This window comes from Phycodurus eques, chromosome 16, assembly GCF_024500275.1.
Source record: "Phycodurus eques isolate BA_2022a chromosome 16, UOR_Pequ_1.1, whole genome shotgun sequence".
NCBI classification, from domain to species: Eukaryota; Metazoa; Chordata; class Actinopteri; order Syngnathiformes; family Syngnathidae; genus Phycodurus; species Phycodurus eques.
In genome coordinates this window covers 6997713-7017893 of record NC_084540.1, presented here as the reverse complement: position 1 = coordinate 7017893, position 20181 = coordinate 6997713, and the positions used below count along the sequence as shown (strand labels likewise).

At 44.1% G+C, this 20181-nt stretch overlaps 1 protein-coding gene across 8 annotated transcripts in view; it reads right to left on the bottom strand.

Moving 5' to 3' along the window:
- The window catches only part of copz2 (COPI coat complex subunit zeta 2), a 120300-nt gene extending 100625 nt beyond the window's left edge, over positions 1 to 19675 (bottom strand). For 5 of the 8 annotated variants that reach the window (XR_009769995.1, XR_009769996.1, XM_061699594.1 and 2 more), the window contains exons 1-2: positions 19506 to 19672; positions 4070 to 4138 (exon numbers count right to left, since the gene is read on the bottom strand). Coding sequence is in view for 6 of the 8 variants with exons in the window: in XM_061699594.1 (XP_061555578.1) it covers positions 4070 to 4138; positions 19506 to 19523 (87 nt within the window). In the remaining 2 variants the exon portion in view is untranslated. Of the gene's footprint in view, positions 1 to 4069; positions 4139 to 19505 lie in introns of all 8 variants that reach the window. The other 3 variants (XM_061699593.1, XM_061699597.1, XM_061699595.1) reach the window with 3 other exon arrangements.
- Between the last annotated feature and the right edge of the window lie 506 nt (positions 19676 to 20181).

Sequence of the window (20181 nt, the reverse complement as noted above, 5' to 3'; positions counted from 1 at the left end):
CTTTTTCCCAATTGAGCTTTTAAAATATTTATTTAAGGCAAGCTGTAAATAGCTTCGGAGACAGTGTGTCGCCTTGCCTGACGCATTTTCCAATACTTATTTGCACTCTTTCATCATCAATTCGTATTGAACCAGAAGAATTGTTGTATATTGATTGTAGAATGTTGATATCGGTCGGCTCTATCCCTTGATTTACCAGTGCCTGCAGTATCGAAGTGGCGGTGACTGAGTCAAAGATTTTTCATAGTCGATGAAGGCTACACATAGAGACATTTCGTATTCGTAGTGTTGATCGATTATTTGTTGAACTGTCTGTATGTGGTCCATAGTATTAAAACCGCTATGAAACCCCGCTTGTTCTATCGACTGTGCTTCATTGAGTTTGATTCCAATTTGTTTGTCCAAAATCTTTGCAAAGACTTTTTAAATCGTTGAAAGCATTCTTATTGGGCGATAATTTCTTAGGTCCATTTTATCTCCTGATTTATGTGGCAAAATGATTTCTGCGTCTTTCTATGTCGCCGGTACTTCTTGCAAGTTCAAGCAGCATTGAAATTAGGCTTTACACAATCAGGATTTTTGGGGCCGATTACACAATCAGGATTTTTGGGGCCGATCACCGATCAGCAAGTTTAAAAAAACGATAACCAATCAACGATCCGATCACAAGATGGAGCAATGGGTCTATTTCCATAACTTGTTCATTTATTGTATATACTTGTGTACTGTATAATGAGGATCTTAAAAGTATTCTCTAGCATTTTAGACAAAAGTTAAAACAATTACCTCGAGGGGGCATTCAAGGATTGGCCACTGACATAGGTGTAGGTCAAACATTACAACATGACAACATTACAACATGACAGAAATAATGGGTGCTAACTTACTGTCATTAAATTACTTTATTGGAATTAAATTACTTTAACAAATACTGCTAATGAGAAGCTTACTCTAACTTTGTCACTGTCCCGGCTATATGGACGGGTGTTGTCCAGCGTTTGCGTCCATTTGGCTTTTCCTTTTTTTTTTTTTTTTCCTCCACGCTGCGTTGCTTGAACGCGGCATGCTCCTCCTTGTGCACATTCTTTAGGTGCTCGATCAAATGTGTTGTGTTGAAGCATTTAGATGACGTTCCCCACGACAAAAATCAGTTGTCCACAGACTGCAAATAACATACGTGTTGTTTGTCTGAGACACCGCAAAATAGTCCCACACCGATGGGAGTGATTCTTTCACCGAAAAGATTGAAAAAACTTTATTGGCCGCCAGATAGTTATAGTACTACGCCACAAGAAACGTGACAAGGCTAAAAATAAACTAGGTTTTTGATACATACACAACGGCGACGCGGAGTAAATGTCTTTTACGGAGTCGATCGATGACTTTATTGATTGGATCGGCGAATTATGACATGAAAGCCGATCGGGCGATCAGCATAAAATGCTAATTATCTGCTGATACCAATCAAGCCGATCAGATTGGTTTAAATTTTAGTTGAAATCATTTGACAAGGATCTTATTACATTTGTTACCTCCTGCTTTAAGCATTTCAAAAGAAATTCTATCCAGACCACAAGTTTGAACAATGCCGTTTACAATTTTGTCTTTGTGTGTTGACAAATCTGTGTCTTCCAGCATTAGAAGAGCTTTAAAGCGATGAGCCAAAATGTTTGAGACTCTCTCTACTCTATTATTGTAGCGACTATGGCCCAGTTGTCATGGCAACTCCAAGAACTGATAAACTGTTGCATTCCTGCCTCCTGAACCTCAACTAGCCAGAATTTCACAAGACACAGGAAACCTGGTTTATATCATCTGATGCCATAAAACTGGTTGCAAATCTCATGACTTGCACAGCATGGTTGTGGGGGAAAGAAGTGATTGATGACTGAACAATGGAACACAATCACCCCCCAGTGGTGGTTAGAGACACTGTCTGTGGATGTTAAAATGACAAAGAAATTCCACGTTTGTACACTGAACAAAAATATAAACGCAACATGCGTCCATTTTTCGTGAGCTAAAACCTTTTCTACATACACAAAAGGCCATTTCCCTCAAATATTGTTCACAAATCTGTGTTAGTGAGCATTTCTCCTTTGTCGAGATAATCCATCCCACCTCACAGGTGTGGCAGATTTTTGTTCAGTATAATAAGCAAAACAAACCTTCAGGAATATTCTAAATGTACACAGTGATGCCTGTGTGATTGTGTTTTTACAGGTTGCCTTCTGAATTTTTTCTTCTGAATGTGCCATTGTGTTTGATATCAACCTGTAAAAACTGATTCTGCCAAGAACATAAGTTTAGCGAGAGTTGTAACAATTGTTGTAATTATGTTTCTTTCCTAAGTGTGGGGGAGTACAAAGTTGGGAGTATTTTATATTAATATATGATTTTTAAACCCATTTTTATGGGCCAAATTGTAGACTAAATCCAAGTCGATGGGTGTGGTCTTCTCCACTTCCCCTGTCCCTTAGACACGCCCCCTGGGTATTTAACTCTTCGACTTCCGCCATATCTTGGTTCTTGTCTTTCTTGTGCTCTTGGTTCTTGGCTTTCTGTTCCTCCTGGCGAACATCCTCAGCTACGGGGTGGCTTCGGCCAGCCCCCCCACACCCCCTTTCCTTTGTTCGAACTACGCGGTTTGGGCCAACGCGAAACCTGGGATGGCAACTCGGCTTCCCGCCCTCGACTTGTCCACTGCCAGGCAATCAGAGAAGCTGCTGCTAAAAGTACAAGTTACGCTTCCAGCCAAGCGTGAGCGCACTGATTTACCAGCGGGTCCATGAAAAAGGCAGAAAGATAAATGGTCGTATTCTCCCTCAGAACGCGTGAAGAAATACTTATTTTTTCCTTTTTCTGCCTGTTTTATTTTCCCTTTTTTCATCTGAAGCTGCCTCTTTCCCTCCTGAGATGCTCAGAGACAGAACATCCCCATGGCCAACTGATCTACGGTTGTGAGTAAAACTTGACAATTGTTGTCAAAACGTACAAAATTAGTTCCGACTAATTTTGGGGTAAAATACCACTTTCACACAAGTTCCAACTTTGTACTAGCACAACACGCTGTAACAGTAGAATCAGTCCTGTGTTTTTCCATCACAGTCTGGTTTGGTGCTGCTACAAAAAAGGACAAACTCCGACTGCAACGGACAATCAAAACTGCTGAAAGGATTGTCGGTACCCCCCTACACACCCTTGAGGACTTTCACGCTGCCAGAACTAAGACAAGAGCGTGCAAAATCCTCTCGGACCCTCCACATCCCGGTCACGAGCTCTTCCAGCTCCTTCCCTCAGGTAGGCGCTACCGATTGGCTGGCAACCAGTTCAGGGTGTATCCTGCCTCCTGCCCGTTGAAAGCTGGGATTGGCTCCAGCACTCCCAGGATAAGCGGCTCAGAAAATGGATGGATGGTTTCTGAGCCCATGTGGTGATATTCTTTACACATTGATGTCGGTTTTTGATGCAGTGCCGCCTGAGGGATCGAAGATCACGGGCATTCAATGTTGGTTTTCGGCCTTGCCGCTTACATGCAGTGATTTTTCCAGATTCTCTGAACCTTTTGATGATATTATGGACCGTAGATGATAAAATCCCGAAATTCCTTGCAATTGTTCGTTGAGGAACATTGTCCTTAAACTGTTAGATTATTTTCTCATGCACTTGTTCACAAAAAGGTGAACCTCGCCCTATCTTTGCTTGTGAATGACTGAGCAATTCAGGGAAGCTACTTTTATACCCAATCATGGCACCCACCTGTTCCCAATTAGCCTGTTCACCTGTGGGATGTTCCAAACAGGTGTTTGATGAGCATTCATCAACTTTGTCAGTCTTTTTTGTCACCCATCCCAGCTTTTTTGGAACGTGTTGCAGCCATAAAATTCTAATTTAATGATTATTTGCTAAAAACAATCAAGTTTATCAGTTTGAACATTAAATATCTTGTCTTTGTAGTGTACTCAATTAAATATAGATTGAACATGATTTGCAAATCATTGTATTCTGTTTTTATTTATGTTTAACACAACGTCCCGACTTCATTCAAATTCAGTTGTATTAAGTTTACCTTTGACAGAAGTCTGTTGCCATCATTGTCAAGAATGAAAACAGCTTTCACTGTGTAGAGGGAAGGTTCCTGCAAAGAAGCAGGATGTAAATGTTAAACGTTTTTCTAGTCCCAACTCAGCATCATGACAACAGATTTAAATACTTGACCAACTTCAGACTGCAGCTGACCTATTTTCAGGGAGTGTCATTTTATATTGAAGGATGAACACGCTTAATCTGGACTGATATCCAACACAAATTGGCTGCTACTGGGTCAAAAGTAATGCATCGAAGTGAATTTTCAACATTCTACCACTGAAGTTTTATTTTTCAAAGTTGAGATAGCAACTTTGAAAAATTGTTATCTTGGAAATTCCTCACGAACCCATCCATCCATCCATTATCTGAGCCGCTTATCCTAACAAGGGTCGCGGGAGGGCTGGATGTGGGAGGAAACCGGAGTGCCCGGAGAAAACCCACGCAGGCAGGGGGCGAACATGCAAACTCCACACAGGCGGGGCTGGGGATTGAACCCCGGTCCCCAGAACTGTGAGGCAGATGCAACCATCTCCACCTGCCCCTGATGCCTGCTTAAAGTTGAGTGACATTTAGATCATTGTAACGGAGTAAAAGTACAGTTATTTCTTAACAGCAGCAGCGGCAGAAGTGTTTTTCTTCTGGTCTCGTCAATTCCGGTGACTTATCCAAAGCAGGCCCCAAGCACAGAGGCGTAACCTCGGGTTCACGTAAATGGCCTATTTTGAGTTCAAAACAGCGAATTTCGCCAAAAGCCGACTTTCTGAGCTGACCATCCATCCATCCATTTTCTGAGCTGCTTCTCCCCACTAGGGTCGCGTGCTGGAGCCTTATCCCAGCTATCATCGGGCAGGAGGCGGGGTACACCCTGAACTGGTTGCCAGCCAATCGCAGGGCACATACAAACAAACAACCATTCACACTCACATTCACACCTACGGGCAATTTAGTGTTGTCACTTAACCTACCATGCATTTTTTGGGGATGTGGGAGGAAACCGGAGTGCCTGGAGAAAACCCACGCAGGCACGGGGAGAACATGCAAACTCCACATTGAGAACTGTGAGGCAGACGCTCTAACCAGTCGGCCACCGTGCCGCCTGACTTGATATATTTTTGCAAAATATTTTTCTGTGAACAAAAAATGTGTATGTAACAAGCAGTGGCAGACAAAACAGTTAAATTCATTTAAAAAAGACAAAACAAAACAAAAGCTTGACTTTTATTTGATCATTTGTTTGACTAACAGGGTCCAGCAGCCAGCTCTTATAGTGAGGGCTCCTAACCCTCTTCCCCTGGGAAAACCACTTAACCTTGAGCATTACCACAATCATATGATTGACTTACATTTAAAAACAATTGCCTAAGTGTACCACCACCATATCAAAGTATCATTTATTATTATTCACACTATTTTGAAATCTATTTACAAGCAAAACAAACCAATTTACCTTAAGTGTATTTAAAATCATAGTCCCAAACAGAACATGGATAATTATTGCACTTTATATTAATGATAGTTTGTTTTCATACACAATCCTCTTTAAATAAGTCTTTTTCACCTTGGACATCTTCATATGTCTATGCTATAAAAAGGGTTGCGAGGGTTTAGATAGATAGATAGATAGATAGATAGATAGATAGATAGATAGATAGATAGATAGATAGATAGATAGATAGATAGATAGATAGATAGATAGATAGATAGATAGATAGATAGATAGATAGATAGATAGATAGATTGATTGATTGATTGATTGATTGATTGATTGATTGATTGATTGATTGATTGATTGATAGATAGATAGATAGATAGATAGATAGATAGATAGATAGATAGATAGATAGATAGATTGATAGATTGATAGATTGATAGATTGATTGATAGATTGATTGATTTGCTCGCTAAGGTTTGCCCATGACTGTATTTGTTATAATGAGTGAAATGAAAACGAGAGACAAATTAAGCAGGCAATCTTTGCAGTTAGCGTATAGCCCCCCCCCCCACACACACACACATCCCCCAACATACACACATAATCGTAATTTTGAGACCATCATATGTGATGTCACTCGGGGAAACAACTGGTTTTATTGCCGTGACAAATGTAGCAGCATTGATAATGTAGTATGTAAAAAGAAAATTTGTGGGCTTTGCGCACGCAAAAACAATAGTCACAAACAAAAACTATTTACATAATTTAAAAGAATTATTTTTATGTAGCACTGTATTTCAAAAGTAGAGGTCAGTGGTTGTATTTTAAGACGTATTTGTCATTACAATCAGGGTTTCCTTTAAAACGTGCAATTGTGACAAATTTTTTAATCGCACAAAGCTGAAAAAAAGGCCGCATATGCGACCAATTTGGTCACAGTCTTGAGCCCTGTTTGTGGAATTTGAATGTTCTCCCTGTGTTTACACAGGTTTTCTTTGGGTACTTTCCTCTAATATCCAAAAACATGTCCAATCAGATAATTAGATTGAAGACTCAAAATTGTCAATAGATCAGTGTTTGTCTATATGTATCCTGTGATTTACCGGCGACCAGTCCAGGGTGTACCCAAAGTCAGCTGGGATAGGTCACAGCTCATCCGCAGCCCTAATGAGGACAAGCATATAGAAACTGGATAGCTGAATTGACAAAATGCATAATCAAAAAAAGCACAAAGCATGGCACTGAAAGCTTTTCTTGATGAAACTGATCTTTTTATCATTCTGTTGTTGTGACCATTTTATGTTCAATCCATATCCAGATGTGGATGTAACAAAAGACTCTTTCACCTGTCCATTTGTTTGTCAGAAGAGTTTTTTAGACTCGGGACAAAGTTCTGTTATGCACTGACTAGCATAGATTCACAGTCGGAGTGTATCACAGAACTTAGACCAGACACTTAAGACTTATTTCCAGCTTGTATAAAGTTCACCTTGGGGGGAACGAGCATGAAGATTAAGATAAGTAAACTAAAATGAGGAAGTTTTTTTTCCCGTTATTCATCTGAAGTAACACCTCATGTATAAAAAGAATACTGAACTTAAAATAATTGCTTTCCGTAACTGACATGTGGTACATTAACACGCACAAATTTTATCAGTTAAGTACTAAACTCAGTGAAAAGTTGTAAAGTTATGATGGGAATGAGCCCGATGTAGTTAGTTATTTATCCTATTCATTTATCAAATAATCCTGAGGGAAAATTATATTTTCACGCCGTTATGCTTTTGTTACTCATAGTTCACACACACACAGAACCAATCCCCCCGCCCCACACAAGATGTGATAAAAAGAAAATATTGACAATAAAATATATTAATTAATGCAAAATTAGTTTTATTATTATCACTACAACTATGACTTAATAAAAAAATGTTTGCCCGGCTCGCTGTTAGCCCTGTGTGAAAAGTAGTCGACACGCAGATTTGCTGTCTTCCAAATTAGTATCCGATGCATAACAGAGGTGGAAAGGCGCCAGTGTGTAAGGGAGTGTTAAAGTTAACACGTTGTGATGACTTCGCGACACATCTAATCATCTCAGTGAGGATAGCCACAGCAGCTGTCTGACCAAGCACTTTGGACATGGCAATGTCTTGTTTTTGTCAGTTCAGCCATATTTTGTTACAGAAATCACTGAACGTTGACTCGTTACGGTCATAACAGTGATTTTTAAGATATTGGGAAAAAAAATCCTGCGTCTGACATTACCATTGTCCACACTGAACAGCTGCTTGGTGGACGCTATTTTATTACGCCCCTCCGCTGCCAAGCCATGGAGGCAAATGTTTTGCGTCCGGTGTCAACACAAAATCCAAGATGGCGCCTACCAGTGTGGTCGCCTCGGTAACGCGCTCTCTAGTATTGTCTTTGTTTTTGTGTTTTTCGTCCGTCTTTGGAGACCTTACACGACTCACTTACACAAGGGGAGACCTGCTAACCATCAAGGAGGCTACTCCGGACTTTCTGTCACCAACTTTCGAAAATCCGCTCAGTTTTTTCCCCGGGTTACTCACCGGAGCGGCGTCCGCGGTTTTCCGCGCATGGAGGCGGAAGCGGCGCCACAGAGTAAAACGAGCCGGCATTCAGGTGAAACTCCGCAAGAGAGGACACAGATTGGCGTTCCCGTCGATCCACCTCGCGAATGTACGCTCCCTACCCAACAAAATGGACGAGCTTCATCTTCTGTTAAAGACCAGTAAAGACTTCGGACGTTCCGCGGCCATGTGCTTCACGGAGACCTGGCTTTGCGACACTGTACCCGATGGCGCCGTCATGCTTCCCGGCTTCAACATTCATCGAGCGGACCGCGACATGGAATCATCGGGGAAAACAAAGGGCGGCGGGATATGCCTCCATATCAACGAAAAATGGTGTACGGACGTCACGGTGCTCAGCACACATTGCAGCCCGCATCTGGAGTCGCTGTTTTTTAACTGTAAACCATTCTACTCGCCACGTGAGTTTGCATCGTTTATACTGGCTGGAGTCTATATTACACCTCAAGCTAACACGAACGCCGCATTGCTAACGCTCGCCGAACAAGTCAACGAAATTGAAAAAAAAACACCCGGACTCACCCCTCATTATTCTCGGGGACTTTAACAAAGCTAAACTCAACAACGAACTCCTTAAATACAAGCAGCACATCGACTGTCCTACCAGGGAAAATAATACTTTAGACCACTGCTACACTACGGTAAAAAACGCATACCGTGCTATACCTCGTGCAGCCCTGGGCTCGTCTTATCACTGCTGAATTCACTTAATACCGACGTACAAGCAAGAACTTAAATGTGCGAAGCCTACAGTGAAAACAGTCAAAAAGTGGACCAATGAAGCCAAGATGGAACTTCAAAGCTGTTTAGACTGCACAGACTGGAGTGTCTTTGAAAATTCAGCTGGCAGCCTGGATTAATATACGGACACTGTCACATCCTATATCAGTTTCTGTGAAGAGGTTTGTGTACCAACAAAATCATTTCGCACATTCAACAACAACAAGCCGTGGTTCACTGCTAAACTTAAGCAGCTTCGCCAAGCTAAGGAAGATGCATATCAGAGCGGGGACAGGGCCCTGTATAATCGAGCTAGAAACCAGCTTACTAAAGAAATTAACATTGCAAAGAGGATCTATGTAGCAAAGTTGGAAAAACAGTTTAGCGCTAACGACTCAAAATCAGTCTGGCATGCATTCCAATCGCTGACTAATTACAAGCGACGATCCCCCCAAGCTGAGAACAATAGCACACTAGCCAACGACTTGAATACCTTCTACTGCAGATTTGAAAAGGACAGTTTCACTCCACACACCCACCCGGCCGCACCCGCGACCACAACCACACCTCTGACTTCTGCGTTAACCATCCATGAACAGGATGTGAGACGCATCTTCAAACAACAGAAGATTAACAAAGCGGCAGGACCGGACCATGTGTCCCCAATCGGCCTCCAAGTCTGCGCGGACCAGCTCGCTCCAGTCTTCACTTAGATCTTCAACAGATCTTTGGAAATGTGCGAAGTTCCATCCTGTTTCAAACCCTCCACCATCATTCCAGCCCCCAAGAAACCTGCAATCTCGGGTCTGAATGACTACAGGCCTGTCGCTTTGACATCTGTGGTCATGAAGTCCTTTGAACGTCTCGTGCTGGACCACCTCAAGAGTGTCACAGGTCCCCTGCTGGACCCCCAGCAGTTTGCCTACCAAGCGAACAGGTCTGCGGATGATGCAGTCAACATGGGACTGCACTTCATCCTAGAACACCTCGACAGTGCAGGGACCTACGCGAGGATCCTGTTCGTGGACTTCAGCTCAGCGTTCAACACCATCATCCCTGAACTCGTTTCAACCAAGCTTCTCCAGCTCAGCGTCTCACCTGCCATCTGCCAGTGGATTTACAGCTTTCTGACGGGCAGGACACAGCAGGTCAGGCTGGGGGAGGCCACCTCATCCACACGCAGCATCAGCACTGGGGCGCCCCAAGGTTGTGTCCTCTCTCCGCTGCTCTTCTCTCTCTACACGAACGACTGCACCTCAGCGAACCCGACTGTCAAGCTCCTGAAGTTTGCAGATGACACCACTGTCATCGGCCTCATCAAGGACGGTGACGAGTCTGCATATCGACAGGAAGCGGAGCGGCTGGAGCTGTGGTGCGGCCGACACAACCTGGAGCTGAACACGCTCAAGACTGTAGAGATGATCGTGGACTTCAGGAGGCATCCTTCGCCACAGCTGCCCCTCACGTTGTCCATCTGCCTTGTGTCAACCGTCGAGACCTTCAAGTTCCTGGGAATTACAGTCTCTCAGAACCTGAAGTGGGCGATCACCATCAACTCCATCCTCAAAAAGGCCCAGCAGAGGATGTACTTCCTGCGGCTTCTGAGAAAGCACGGCCTGCCACACTAGCTGTTGAGGTAGTTCTACACAGCGGTCATCGAATTAGTCCTGTGTTCTTCCATCACAGTCTGGTTTGGTTCTGCTACAAAAAAAGACAAACTCCGACAGCAACGGACAATCAAAACTGCTTAAAAGATTGTCGGTACCCCATACCCACCCTTGAGGACTTGCACGCTACCAGAACTAAGACAAGAGCGTGCAAAATCCTCTTGGACCCTCCACATCACCAGCTCTTCCAGCTCCTTCCCTCAGGTAGGCGCTACCGAACAATGCAAATTAAAACTACTTCAACAGCTTCTTCCCTCTTGCCAGCAACTTCTTAAACAGCTAACTTATAATTCCATTGCAACTTGCTGCCAATTTTTTGTCTTGAGTTTATTGTCACATTTCTGTCGGACCAATTATACATTACCTGTGCACTATTTGCATATCTGTTGTTGACCAATACTGGCCACTCATGCCAGAGTAGCATCTGCACCACTTGCACACTGACTGAGGAGTATCTTCAATATTTTCACAATCAACATTGTCCCAGATTATCGCCCTACTCGTCACTTTAAACTGCATACACTCCTTGAAGTCTCGGCGTCCTTTGCACAATGATCATTGCACCGGACTATTGCTATAGTAGTCATTCAAACTGCTCTAATTGCTAGAGGACTCTGCATCTTTTTGCACAATTGTCAAAAGGGTTAGTATAAATAAATATAAATAAATAAAAATTTAAAAATAATTGTGGCGGCACGGTGGTCGACTGGTTAGAGCGTCAGCCTCACAGTTCTGAGGACCCGGGTTCAATCCCCGTCCCCGCCTGTGTGGAGTTTGTATGTTCTTCCCGTGCCTGCGTGGGTTTTCTCCGGGCACTCCGGTTTCCTCCCACATCCCAAAAACATGCATTAATTGGAGACTCTAAATTGCCCGTAGGCATGACTGTGAGTGTGAATGGTTGTTTGTTTCTATGTCCCTGCGATTGGCTGGCAACCAGTTCACGGTGTACCCCGCCTCCTGCCCGATGACAGCTGAGATAGGCTCCAGCACGCCCGCGACCCTAGTGAGGAGAAGCGGCTCAGAAAATGGATGGATGAAAAAAATAATTGTACCGGCATTACCAGATTACTAGCAAACTTTTATTGCTCAGTGACTGTTTTTCTCAATGTCTTTATGTCTCAAAAGTATTCTCTGTCAATTGACTGTCTGTTGTCGTACTAGAGTGGCTCCAACTACCAGAGACAAATTCCTTGTGTGTTTTTTTGGACATACTTGGCAAAATAAAGATGATTCTGATTCTAATTAAATTCAAAGGATTCTTTTTTTCAGTGCTGGCATCACTGGTGTCAGGATTCATCCCCCGTTCCTGGCATCCCGTTCCATCCCCAGCGTCTCCGACGCAATTACACTCCAACAACCGGCTGATCCCCTTGATCAATTTATAGGCGTACTCACAAATATCAGTGATTCATTTAATAAACTGGTTAACAAGTGAATTCCGAGTTCTTGCTTCTTTTACATTGTTGAAATCAAATGTTGTCGGGCATTAATTGTTCATGAGTGCTAATTGTTCACTCTGATGTGCAGATTTATTAGTTTCCCAGCATCACCTCTAAGTGTCGCCAAAGCACCAACAACTGTCAATATGTGCGTACGCCAGCCATGAAGTTGGCGTGAGGCACCACACATTTCCACAGTCATTTCACTCTTGATACATCTGAACTTTGCCGTGAAAAAGAGCGTATGCCACGTTTTTGTGCATATGCACCTTTTGTAGATGAGGCCCCTGGACTATTGAGCAAACGGTAGAGGAGGAGAATTTGGAGGAAAAAAAGTGATCAATAAAAACTATTCTCTATTAATCGTATGTATTTTTTAAAACTTACAGGTTATGCATCCAGCAGATTTTCGACTCCCATTCCAGTACGCAGTGAAGACAAAAAAGGTAATTGAAAGCTTTTTTTTCCTCCACGTCCCACGACAGCAATTTCAACAATGTATTTTTATAGTAATAGTTATATTTCTAAACTGTCCAGGTTGTGCTTCGAGCAGAAGTAGGGACTGGTTTCAGGGAGAATGAGAACCAAACAAGATTCCATTCAACACCACCAAAGCATAAAATCCATCCATCCATTTTCCGAGCCGCTTCTCCTCACTAGGGTCGCGGGTGTGCTGGAGCCTATCCCAGCTATCATCGGGCAGGAGGCGGGGTACACCCTGAACTGGTTGCCAGCCAATCGCAGGGCACATACAAACAAACAACCATTCGCACTCACATTCACACCTACGGGCAATTTAGAGTCTCCAATTCATGCATGTTTTTGGGATGTGGGAGGAAACCGGAGTGCCCGAAGAAAACCCACGCAGGCACGGAGAGAACATGCAAACTCCACTCCTCAGAACTGTGAGGCTGACGCTCTAAACCAGTCGGCCACCGTGCCGCGCATAAAATCCAGATGTGGATAAATCTTAGCTAGATTTTATGCACAAGGTAATAAAAACCTGGACTATTGAGCAAACACTACAAGTATATTCCAAGATGGCGCCTACCAGTGTGGCCGCCTCGGTAACGCGCTCTCTAGTATTGTCTTTGTTTTTGTGTTTTTCGTCCGTCTTTGGAGACCTTACACGACTCACTTACACAAGGGGAGACCTGCTAACCATCAAGGAGGCTACTCCGGACTTTCTGTCACCAACTTTCGAAAATCCGCTCAGTTTTTTCCCCGAGTTACTCACCGGAGCGGCGTCCGCGGTTTTCGGCGCATGGATGCGGAAGCGGCGCCACAGAGGAAAACGAGCCGGCATTCAGGTGAAACTCCGCAAGAGAGGACACAGATTGGCGTTCCCGTCGATCCACCTCGTGAATGTACGCTCCCTACCCAACAAAATGGACGAGCTTCATCTTCTGTTAAAGACCAGTAAAGACTTCGGACGTTCCGCGGCCATGTGCTTCACGGAGACCTGGCTTTGCGACGCTGTACCCGATGGCGCCGTCACGCTTCCCGGCTTCAACATTCATCGAGCGGACCGCGACATGGAATCATCGGGAAAAACGAAGGGCGGCGGGATATGCCTCCATATAAACGAAAAATGGTGTACGGACGTCACGGTGCTCAGCACACACTGCAGCCCGCATTTGGAGTCGCTGTTTCTGAACTGTAAACCATTTTACTCGCCACGTGAGTTTGCATCGTTTATACTGGCTGGAGTCTATATCACACCGCAAGCTAACACGAGCGCCGCATTGCTAACGCTCGCCGAACAAGTCAACGAAATTGAAAAAAAACACCCTGACTCACCCCTCATTATTCTCGGGGACTTTAACAAAGCTAAACTCAACCACGAACTCCCTAAATACAAGCAGCACATCGACTGTCCTACCAGGGAAAATAATACTTTAGACCACTGCTACACTACGGTAAAAAACGCATACCGTGCTATACCTCGTGCAGCCCTGGGCTCGTCTGATCACTGCTTAATTCACTTAATACCGACGTACAAGCAAGAACTTAAATGTGCGAAGCCTACAGTGAAAACAGTCAAAAAGTGGATCAATGAAGCAAAGATGGAACTTCAAAGCTGTTTAGACTGCACAGACTGGAGTGTCTTTGAAAATTCAGCTGGCAGCCTGGATGAATATACGGACACTGTCACATCCTATATCAGTTTCTGTGAAGAGGTTTGTGTACCAACAAAATCATTTCGGACATTCAACAACAACAAGCCGTGGTTCACTGCTAAACTTAAGCAGCTTCGCCAAGCTAAGGAAGATGCATATCAGAGCGGGGACAGGGCCCTGTATAATCGAGCTAGAAACCAGCTTACTAAAGAAATTAACATTGCAAAGAGGATCTATGCAGCAAAGTTGGAAAAACAGCTTAGCGCGAACGACTCGAAATCAGTCTGGCGTGCATTCCAATCGCTGACTAATTACAAGCGACGATCCCCCCAAGCTGAGAACAATAGCACACTAGCCAACGACTTGAATACCTTCTATTGCAGATTTGAAAAGGACAGTTTCACTCAACACACCCACCCGGCCGCACCCGCGACCACAACCACACCTCTGACTTCTGCGTTAACCATCCATGAACAGGATGTGAGACGCATCTTCAAACAACAGAAGATTAACAAAGCAACAGGACCGGACCATGTGTCCCCATCCTGCCTCAAAGTCTGCGCGGACCAGCTCGCTCCAGTCTTCACTCAGATCTTTAACAGATCTTTGGAAATGTGCGAAGTTCCATCCTGCTTCAAACGCTCCACCATCATTCCAGTCCCCAAGAAACCTGCAATCTCTAGTCTGAATGACTACAGGCCTGTCGCTTTGACATCTGTGGTCATGAAGTCCTTTGAACGTCTCGTGCTGGACCACCTCAAGAGTGTCACAGGTCCCCAGCTGGACCCCCTGCAGTTTGCCTACCAAGCGAACAGGTCTGCGGATGATGCAGTCAACATGGGACTGCACTTCATCCTAGAACACCTCGACAGTGCAGGGACCTACGCGAGGATCCTGTTCGTGGACTTCAGCTCAGCGTTCAACACCATCATCCCTGAACTCCTTTCAACCAAGCTTCTCCAGCTCAGCGTCTCACCTGCCATCTGCCAGTGGATTTACAGCTTTCTGACGGGCAGGACACAGCAGGTCAGGCTGGGGGAGGCCACCTCATCCACACGCAGCATCAGCACTGGGGCGCCCCAAGGTTGTGTCCTCTCTCCGCTGCTCTTCTCTCTCTACACGAACGACTGCACCTCAGCGAACCCGACTGTCAAGCTCCTGAAGTTTGCAGATGACACCACTGTCATCGGCCTCATCAAGGACGGTGACGAGTCTGCATATCGACAGGAAGCGGAGCGGCTGGAGCTGTGGTGCGGGCGACACAACCTGGAGCTGAACACGCTCAAGACGGTAGAGATGATCGTGGACTTCAGGAGACATCCTTCGCCACAGCTGCCCCTCACGTTGTCCAGCTGCCTTGTGTCAACCGTCGAGACCTTCAAGTTCCTGGGAATTACAATCTCTCAGGACCTGAAGTGGGCGAACAACATCAACTCCGTCCTCAAAAAGGCCCAGCAGAGGATGTACTTCCTGCGGCTTCTGAGAAAGCACGGCCTGCTACCGGAGCTGCTGAGACAGTTCTACACAGCGGTCATCGAATCGGTCCTGTGTTCTTCCATCACAGTCTGGTTTGGTGCTGCTACAAAAAAGGACAAACTCCGACTGCAACGGACAATCAAAACTGCTGAAAGGATTGTCGGTACCCCCCTACCCACCATTGAGGACTTGCACGCTGCCAGAACTAAGACAAGGGCGTGCAAAATCCTCTCGGACCGTCTGCACCCCGGTCACCAGCTCTTCCAGCTCCTTCCCCCAGGTAGGCGCTACCGATCAACGCAAACTAGAACTAGTAGACATTCCAACAGCTTCTTCCCTCTTGCGATCAACTTCTTAAACACCTAACCTATAATTCCATTACAACAAGCTGGCAATTTTTTGACTTGAGTTCGTTGTCACATTTCTGTGGGGCCAATTATGTATTACTTGTGCACTCACTGTAGTTGTCTCGCCATGCTGCACTATTTGCATATACTGGCCACTCAGGCCAGAGTAGCATCTGCTCCATTTGCACACTGATTGAGGAGTATCTGTAACATTTGCACAACCGACATTGTCCCAGATGATCGCACTACTCGTCACTTTAAACCGCATACACTCCTTGAAGTCTCAGCGCCCTTTGCACAATGGTCATTGCACCGGACTATTGCAATATTAGTCGTTCGAACTGCTCTAAGTGCTAGAGGACTCTGCATCTTTTTGCACAATTGTTTTTTGTCAATGTCTTTATGTCCCCAAAGTGTTCTGTAAATTGACTGTTTGTTGTACTAGAGCGGCTCCAACTACCGGAGACAAATTCCTTGTGTGTTTTGGACATACTTGGCAAATAAAGATGATTCTGATTCTGATTCTGATTCTGAAACGGTTGAGGAGGAGAATTTGGAGGGAAAAAGTGCAAGTGTGGGACCCCCATTGGTTCACGCATTTTTGTCTAATGTTTTTCTATACATAGTTATACTTGCAAATACATTTTTTTTCTGTCAAAAGAACTTTCTCAGTGTTGTTTTATGTTCAGATGTTTGCGATTTTCACCAAAGAAAAAACATTGGTGTCAGAGTCATTGTTCTGCTTGATCTGTCTGCGTTCACCAAATCTGTTTCCTCCAGAAACAGATTTGGCTGGAAGTAGTTGATTACTAAATAATGGTATAAGCTAGAGACGACCTTTTTTTATGAAAGAAGAGAGTCTGATCTTTCTTTTGGTGGTTTTGGTGTTTACATATTCATAGTAAACATTCTGCGGGGCTTGAAAAATGAGTGAAATTGCTCAAAAATGCCTGGCAGTCTAGGGGGTTCCCTGCTCAGAAAATGGCTGGCAGTGAATGAGTTAACAAAATATTTTATCTCGTCTAATATTGCAAAACAAAATAAATTCCATATGATGACAGTGTTTACAGTGTTTTTAACTAAAGCATTCTGATACAAATAAAGAACACATTCTCCCCCATTTATGAAGTGTCACTGAACGCACCTCGCACATGTAAACATTAATGGTGGCCGCACTGAATCGGTTGCCAAATACCCCGTTTGTGCCCCAACATATGAAGGCTCGTATTTAGTGTGCTCATACGGATTTTGTCCTGGAAGTCCCTAACAAAACCCGGCACTCTTAAATGAACATTCATTCGAAAACCGCACACAGATGCCAGAATTAGCGTGTTCTCAATTGTGTTCATCCAGCAAAAATGAACTAAATTCAGTTCACATTCGCCCAAAATACGAAATACTTTTCGTAAAAAAAAATACTTTATGAGTGCTATCAAACTTTCATTTGATAGCACTCATAATTAACACAAATGCACCCTAAAGTGAATGTTATGTTAGTAAAATAGACTAACGTTAATCTCATTGGACTTGGATTAATGATTCATTTTGACAGCACTTCATGTATACGCCGTAATTGCTACCAAACCTGCCCTCCATCCATCCATCCATTTTCTGAGCAGCTTCTCCTCACTAGGGTCGCGGGCGTGCTGGAGCCTATCCCAGCTATCATCCGTCATACACCCTGACCTAGTTGCCAGCCAATCGCAGGGCACATACAAACAAACAACCATTCACATCTGCGGGCAATTTAGAGTTGTCAATCAACCTAGCATGCATGTTTTTGGGATGTGGGAGGAAACCGGAGTGCCCGGAGAAAACCCACGCAGGCACAGGGAGAACATGCAAACTCCACACAAGCGGGGCCGGGGATTGAACCCCACTCCTCAGAACTGTGAGGCAGACGCTCTAACCAGTCGTCCACCGTGCCGCCCCAAACCTGCCCTGTGTACACTAATTACTTTGGCCAGTTTTGTCATCTTACATAAGTGGCCCTAACAGATTGCTGCATCTAAGTTTGGATGCACACTTTAATTTATAATAAATGTTATTGATAACCTGTCACTGATGTTTGACTTTTTGCACTATTACAATACTTTAGGTAACTAGTCATCATGTCTGCCGTTCTATCAAACACACGTTAATTACCAGTAGTACACATGGTTCTTTAATGTATTTCCATTGTAGGCCGACTAAATGTGATAATTTTCAGTCTCCATATATGGAGCTGAAACAGGCAACCTTCAACATAACATTTTAATATAACATTATAGTCATCAGGCGGCACGGTGGACAATTGCCTCACAGTTCTGAGGAGCGGGGTTCAAGTGCCTGTGTGTTCCTGCCTGTGTGCACTTTGCATGTTCTCCCCGTGCCTGCGTGGTTTTTCACCAGGTACTCCAGTTTCCTCCCACATCCCAAAAACATGCATGGTAGGTTGGTTGAAGACTCTAAATTGCCCGTAGGTCTGAATGTGAGTGCGAATGTTTGTTTGTTTGTGTGCCCTTTGATTGACTGCCGACCAGTTCAGGGTGGAGCCCACCTCTCGCCCGAAGATAGCTGGGATAGGCTCCAGCACGCCCTTGACCCCAGTGAGGATAAGTGGTACAGAAAATGGATGGATGGATGGATTATAGTCATCATGGCCTTGAGAAAAAAACCATTGGGAGGTGGGGTAGTGCACAATAGGCCACTGTTACATGGCCTTAGCTTTTGTCCTTCACTGAATTTGTTCCCTTTGCATTACTTTTACTTTGATACTAGAAAAACTAAAGAAAACTAAAAAACTAAAGTAGTTTTGAACCGATTACTTTTACACTTTTACTTGAGTAAAAAGCTTGAGTTGATACTTCAACTTCTTCATAAGTCTTCTTAAACCCTCATATCAATACTAATACTTGAGTAATGAACGTGAATACTTTTGACACCTATGCAAGGTATTGTACGTCGTCAATCAGCGAAATTTCTAATACTGCGTGAAAACGTGAAGAATGCAGTCATTTTGCTTGGAGGAAGACTGACCGGAAGAAATCGAGCTGGCTGACGTCCGCACAACAGATACCCATTGATTTATTTTGAGATATAAATTGCATGTACTTCTTGAGTCCTTATATTTTCCAAGTGCTGTCCTAGTAAATATAATTTGGCCAGAGAGAGAGAGAGAGAGAGAGAGAGAGAGAGAGAGAGAGAGAGAGAGAGGGAGAGAGCGAGAGAGAGAGAGAGAGAGAGAAAGAGAGAATGCAGTGGACGTGGCACCTCCACTGCTCACTCGTCAAGCAGACAAAGCAACTCATGGTAATAACAACCCTTTCATGAATATCAAGCTCAGCCCCACTAAATGGTAAAGGAATGCATAAAACGCCATATTAGTTGGTCGCGATCTATCGGCAGTAGCTGTGTCCAATTCAAATAAAATCATCTAAGAAATAACTGCTATTCTGATAGACACTGAACCCCGTGGTTGTCCGTATGCTACCTGCCAACCACAGCTGCCATTTAGGGAAACAAATGCAAAGACAGTATCATCATCACATTAAATATGACTAACAATCCCCCACCAAAGTGAAACCCGTATTCTAAGTCCCGTGAAACGATGGAGAGGCTCACCAGAGACGTAGAATCCATTGCCGACGTGCTCTTTCGTTCGCTATGTTGACGTGGACACCTCTGAGCTGTCACACCACCTCGCTCGCATACGGCTAGTACAGGGCAGGCTACAGTATTTTTCCTTACAGGGCCGCCCTGCCGCAGACAGATACTATTGGCTCACGCTGCAGACAACCAAATAAAACCATATGCCCATGTCACTCGACAGGTGGCGCTCACGACCTCGCTCTCTGGTAATTTCACAATAAAAGTCTGCTCCTGAGTCATTAATTCCCCTCCAAAAGTATTGGAACACTGAGGTCAAACCATTCATGTTTGATGTGGACTGAAAAGTTTTGTTTGATATCAAAACATGAATATGAGACAAGAGAGCAACAGTGCAGTTTTTATTTCCAGGTAGCCATACAGTGTGTGCAGTGTTGGGGAGTCAACTAATCACACGTAACGAGAATAGTAATTTAATTACAAAATGTAAGTAATTGTGGTAGGAAATGTGTAATTTAATTACAGTTGCATTTGGAAATTTCCATGATTACAATTTTAGTTACAGTTGAAAAAGAGCCGCAAAAGCACTGATTATTTTTTTCCATATCACTTCCTCCTTCTGAAGCTGATGCTTTTGGCTCTCTCTAGTCATGTGCCATTCTTTGTAGTCTCAAAGCGCCACCTTGTCAAT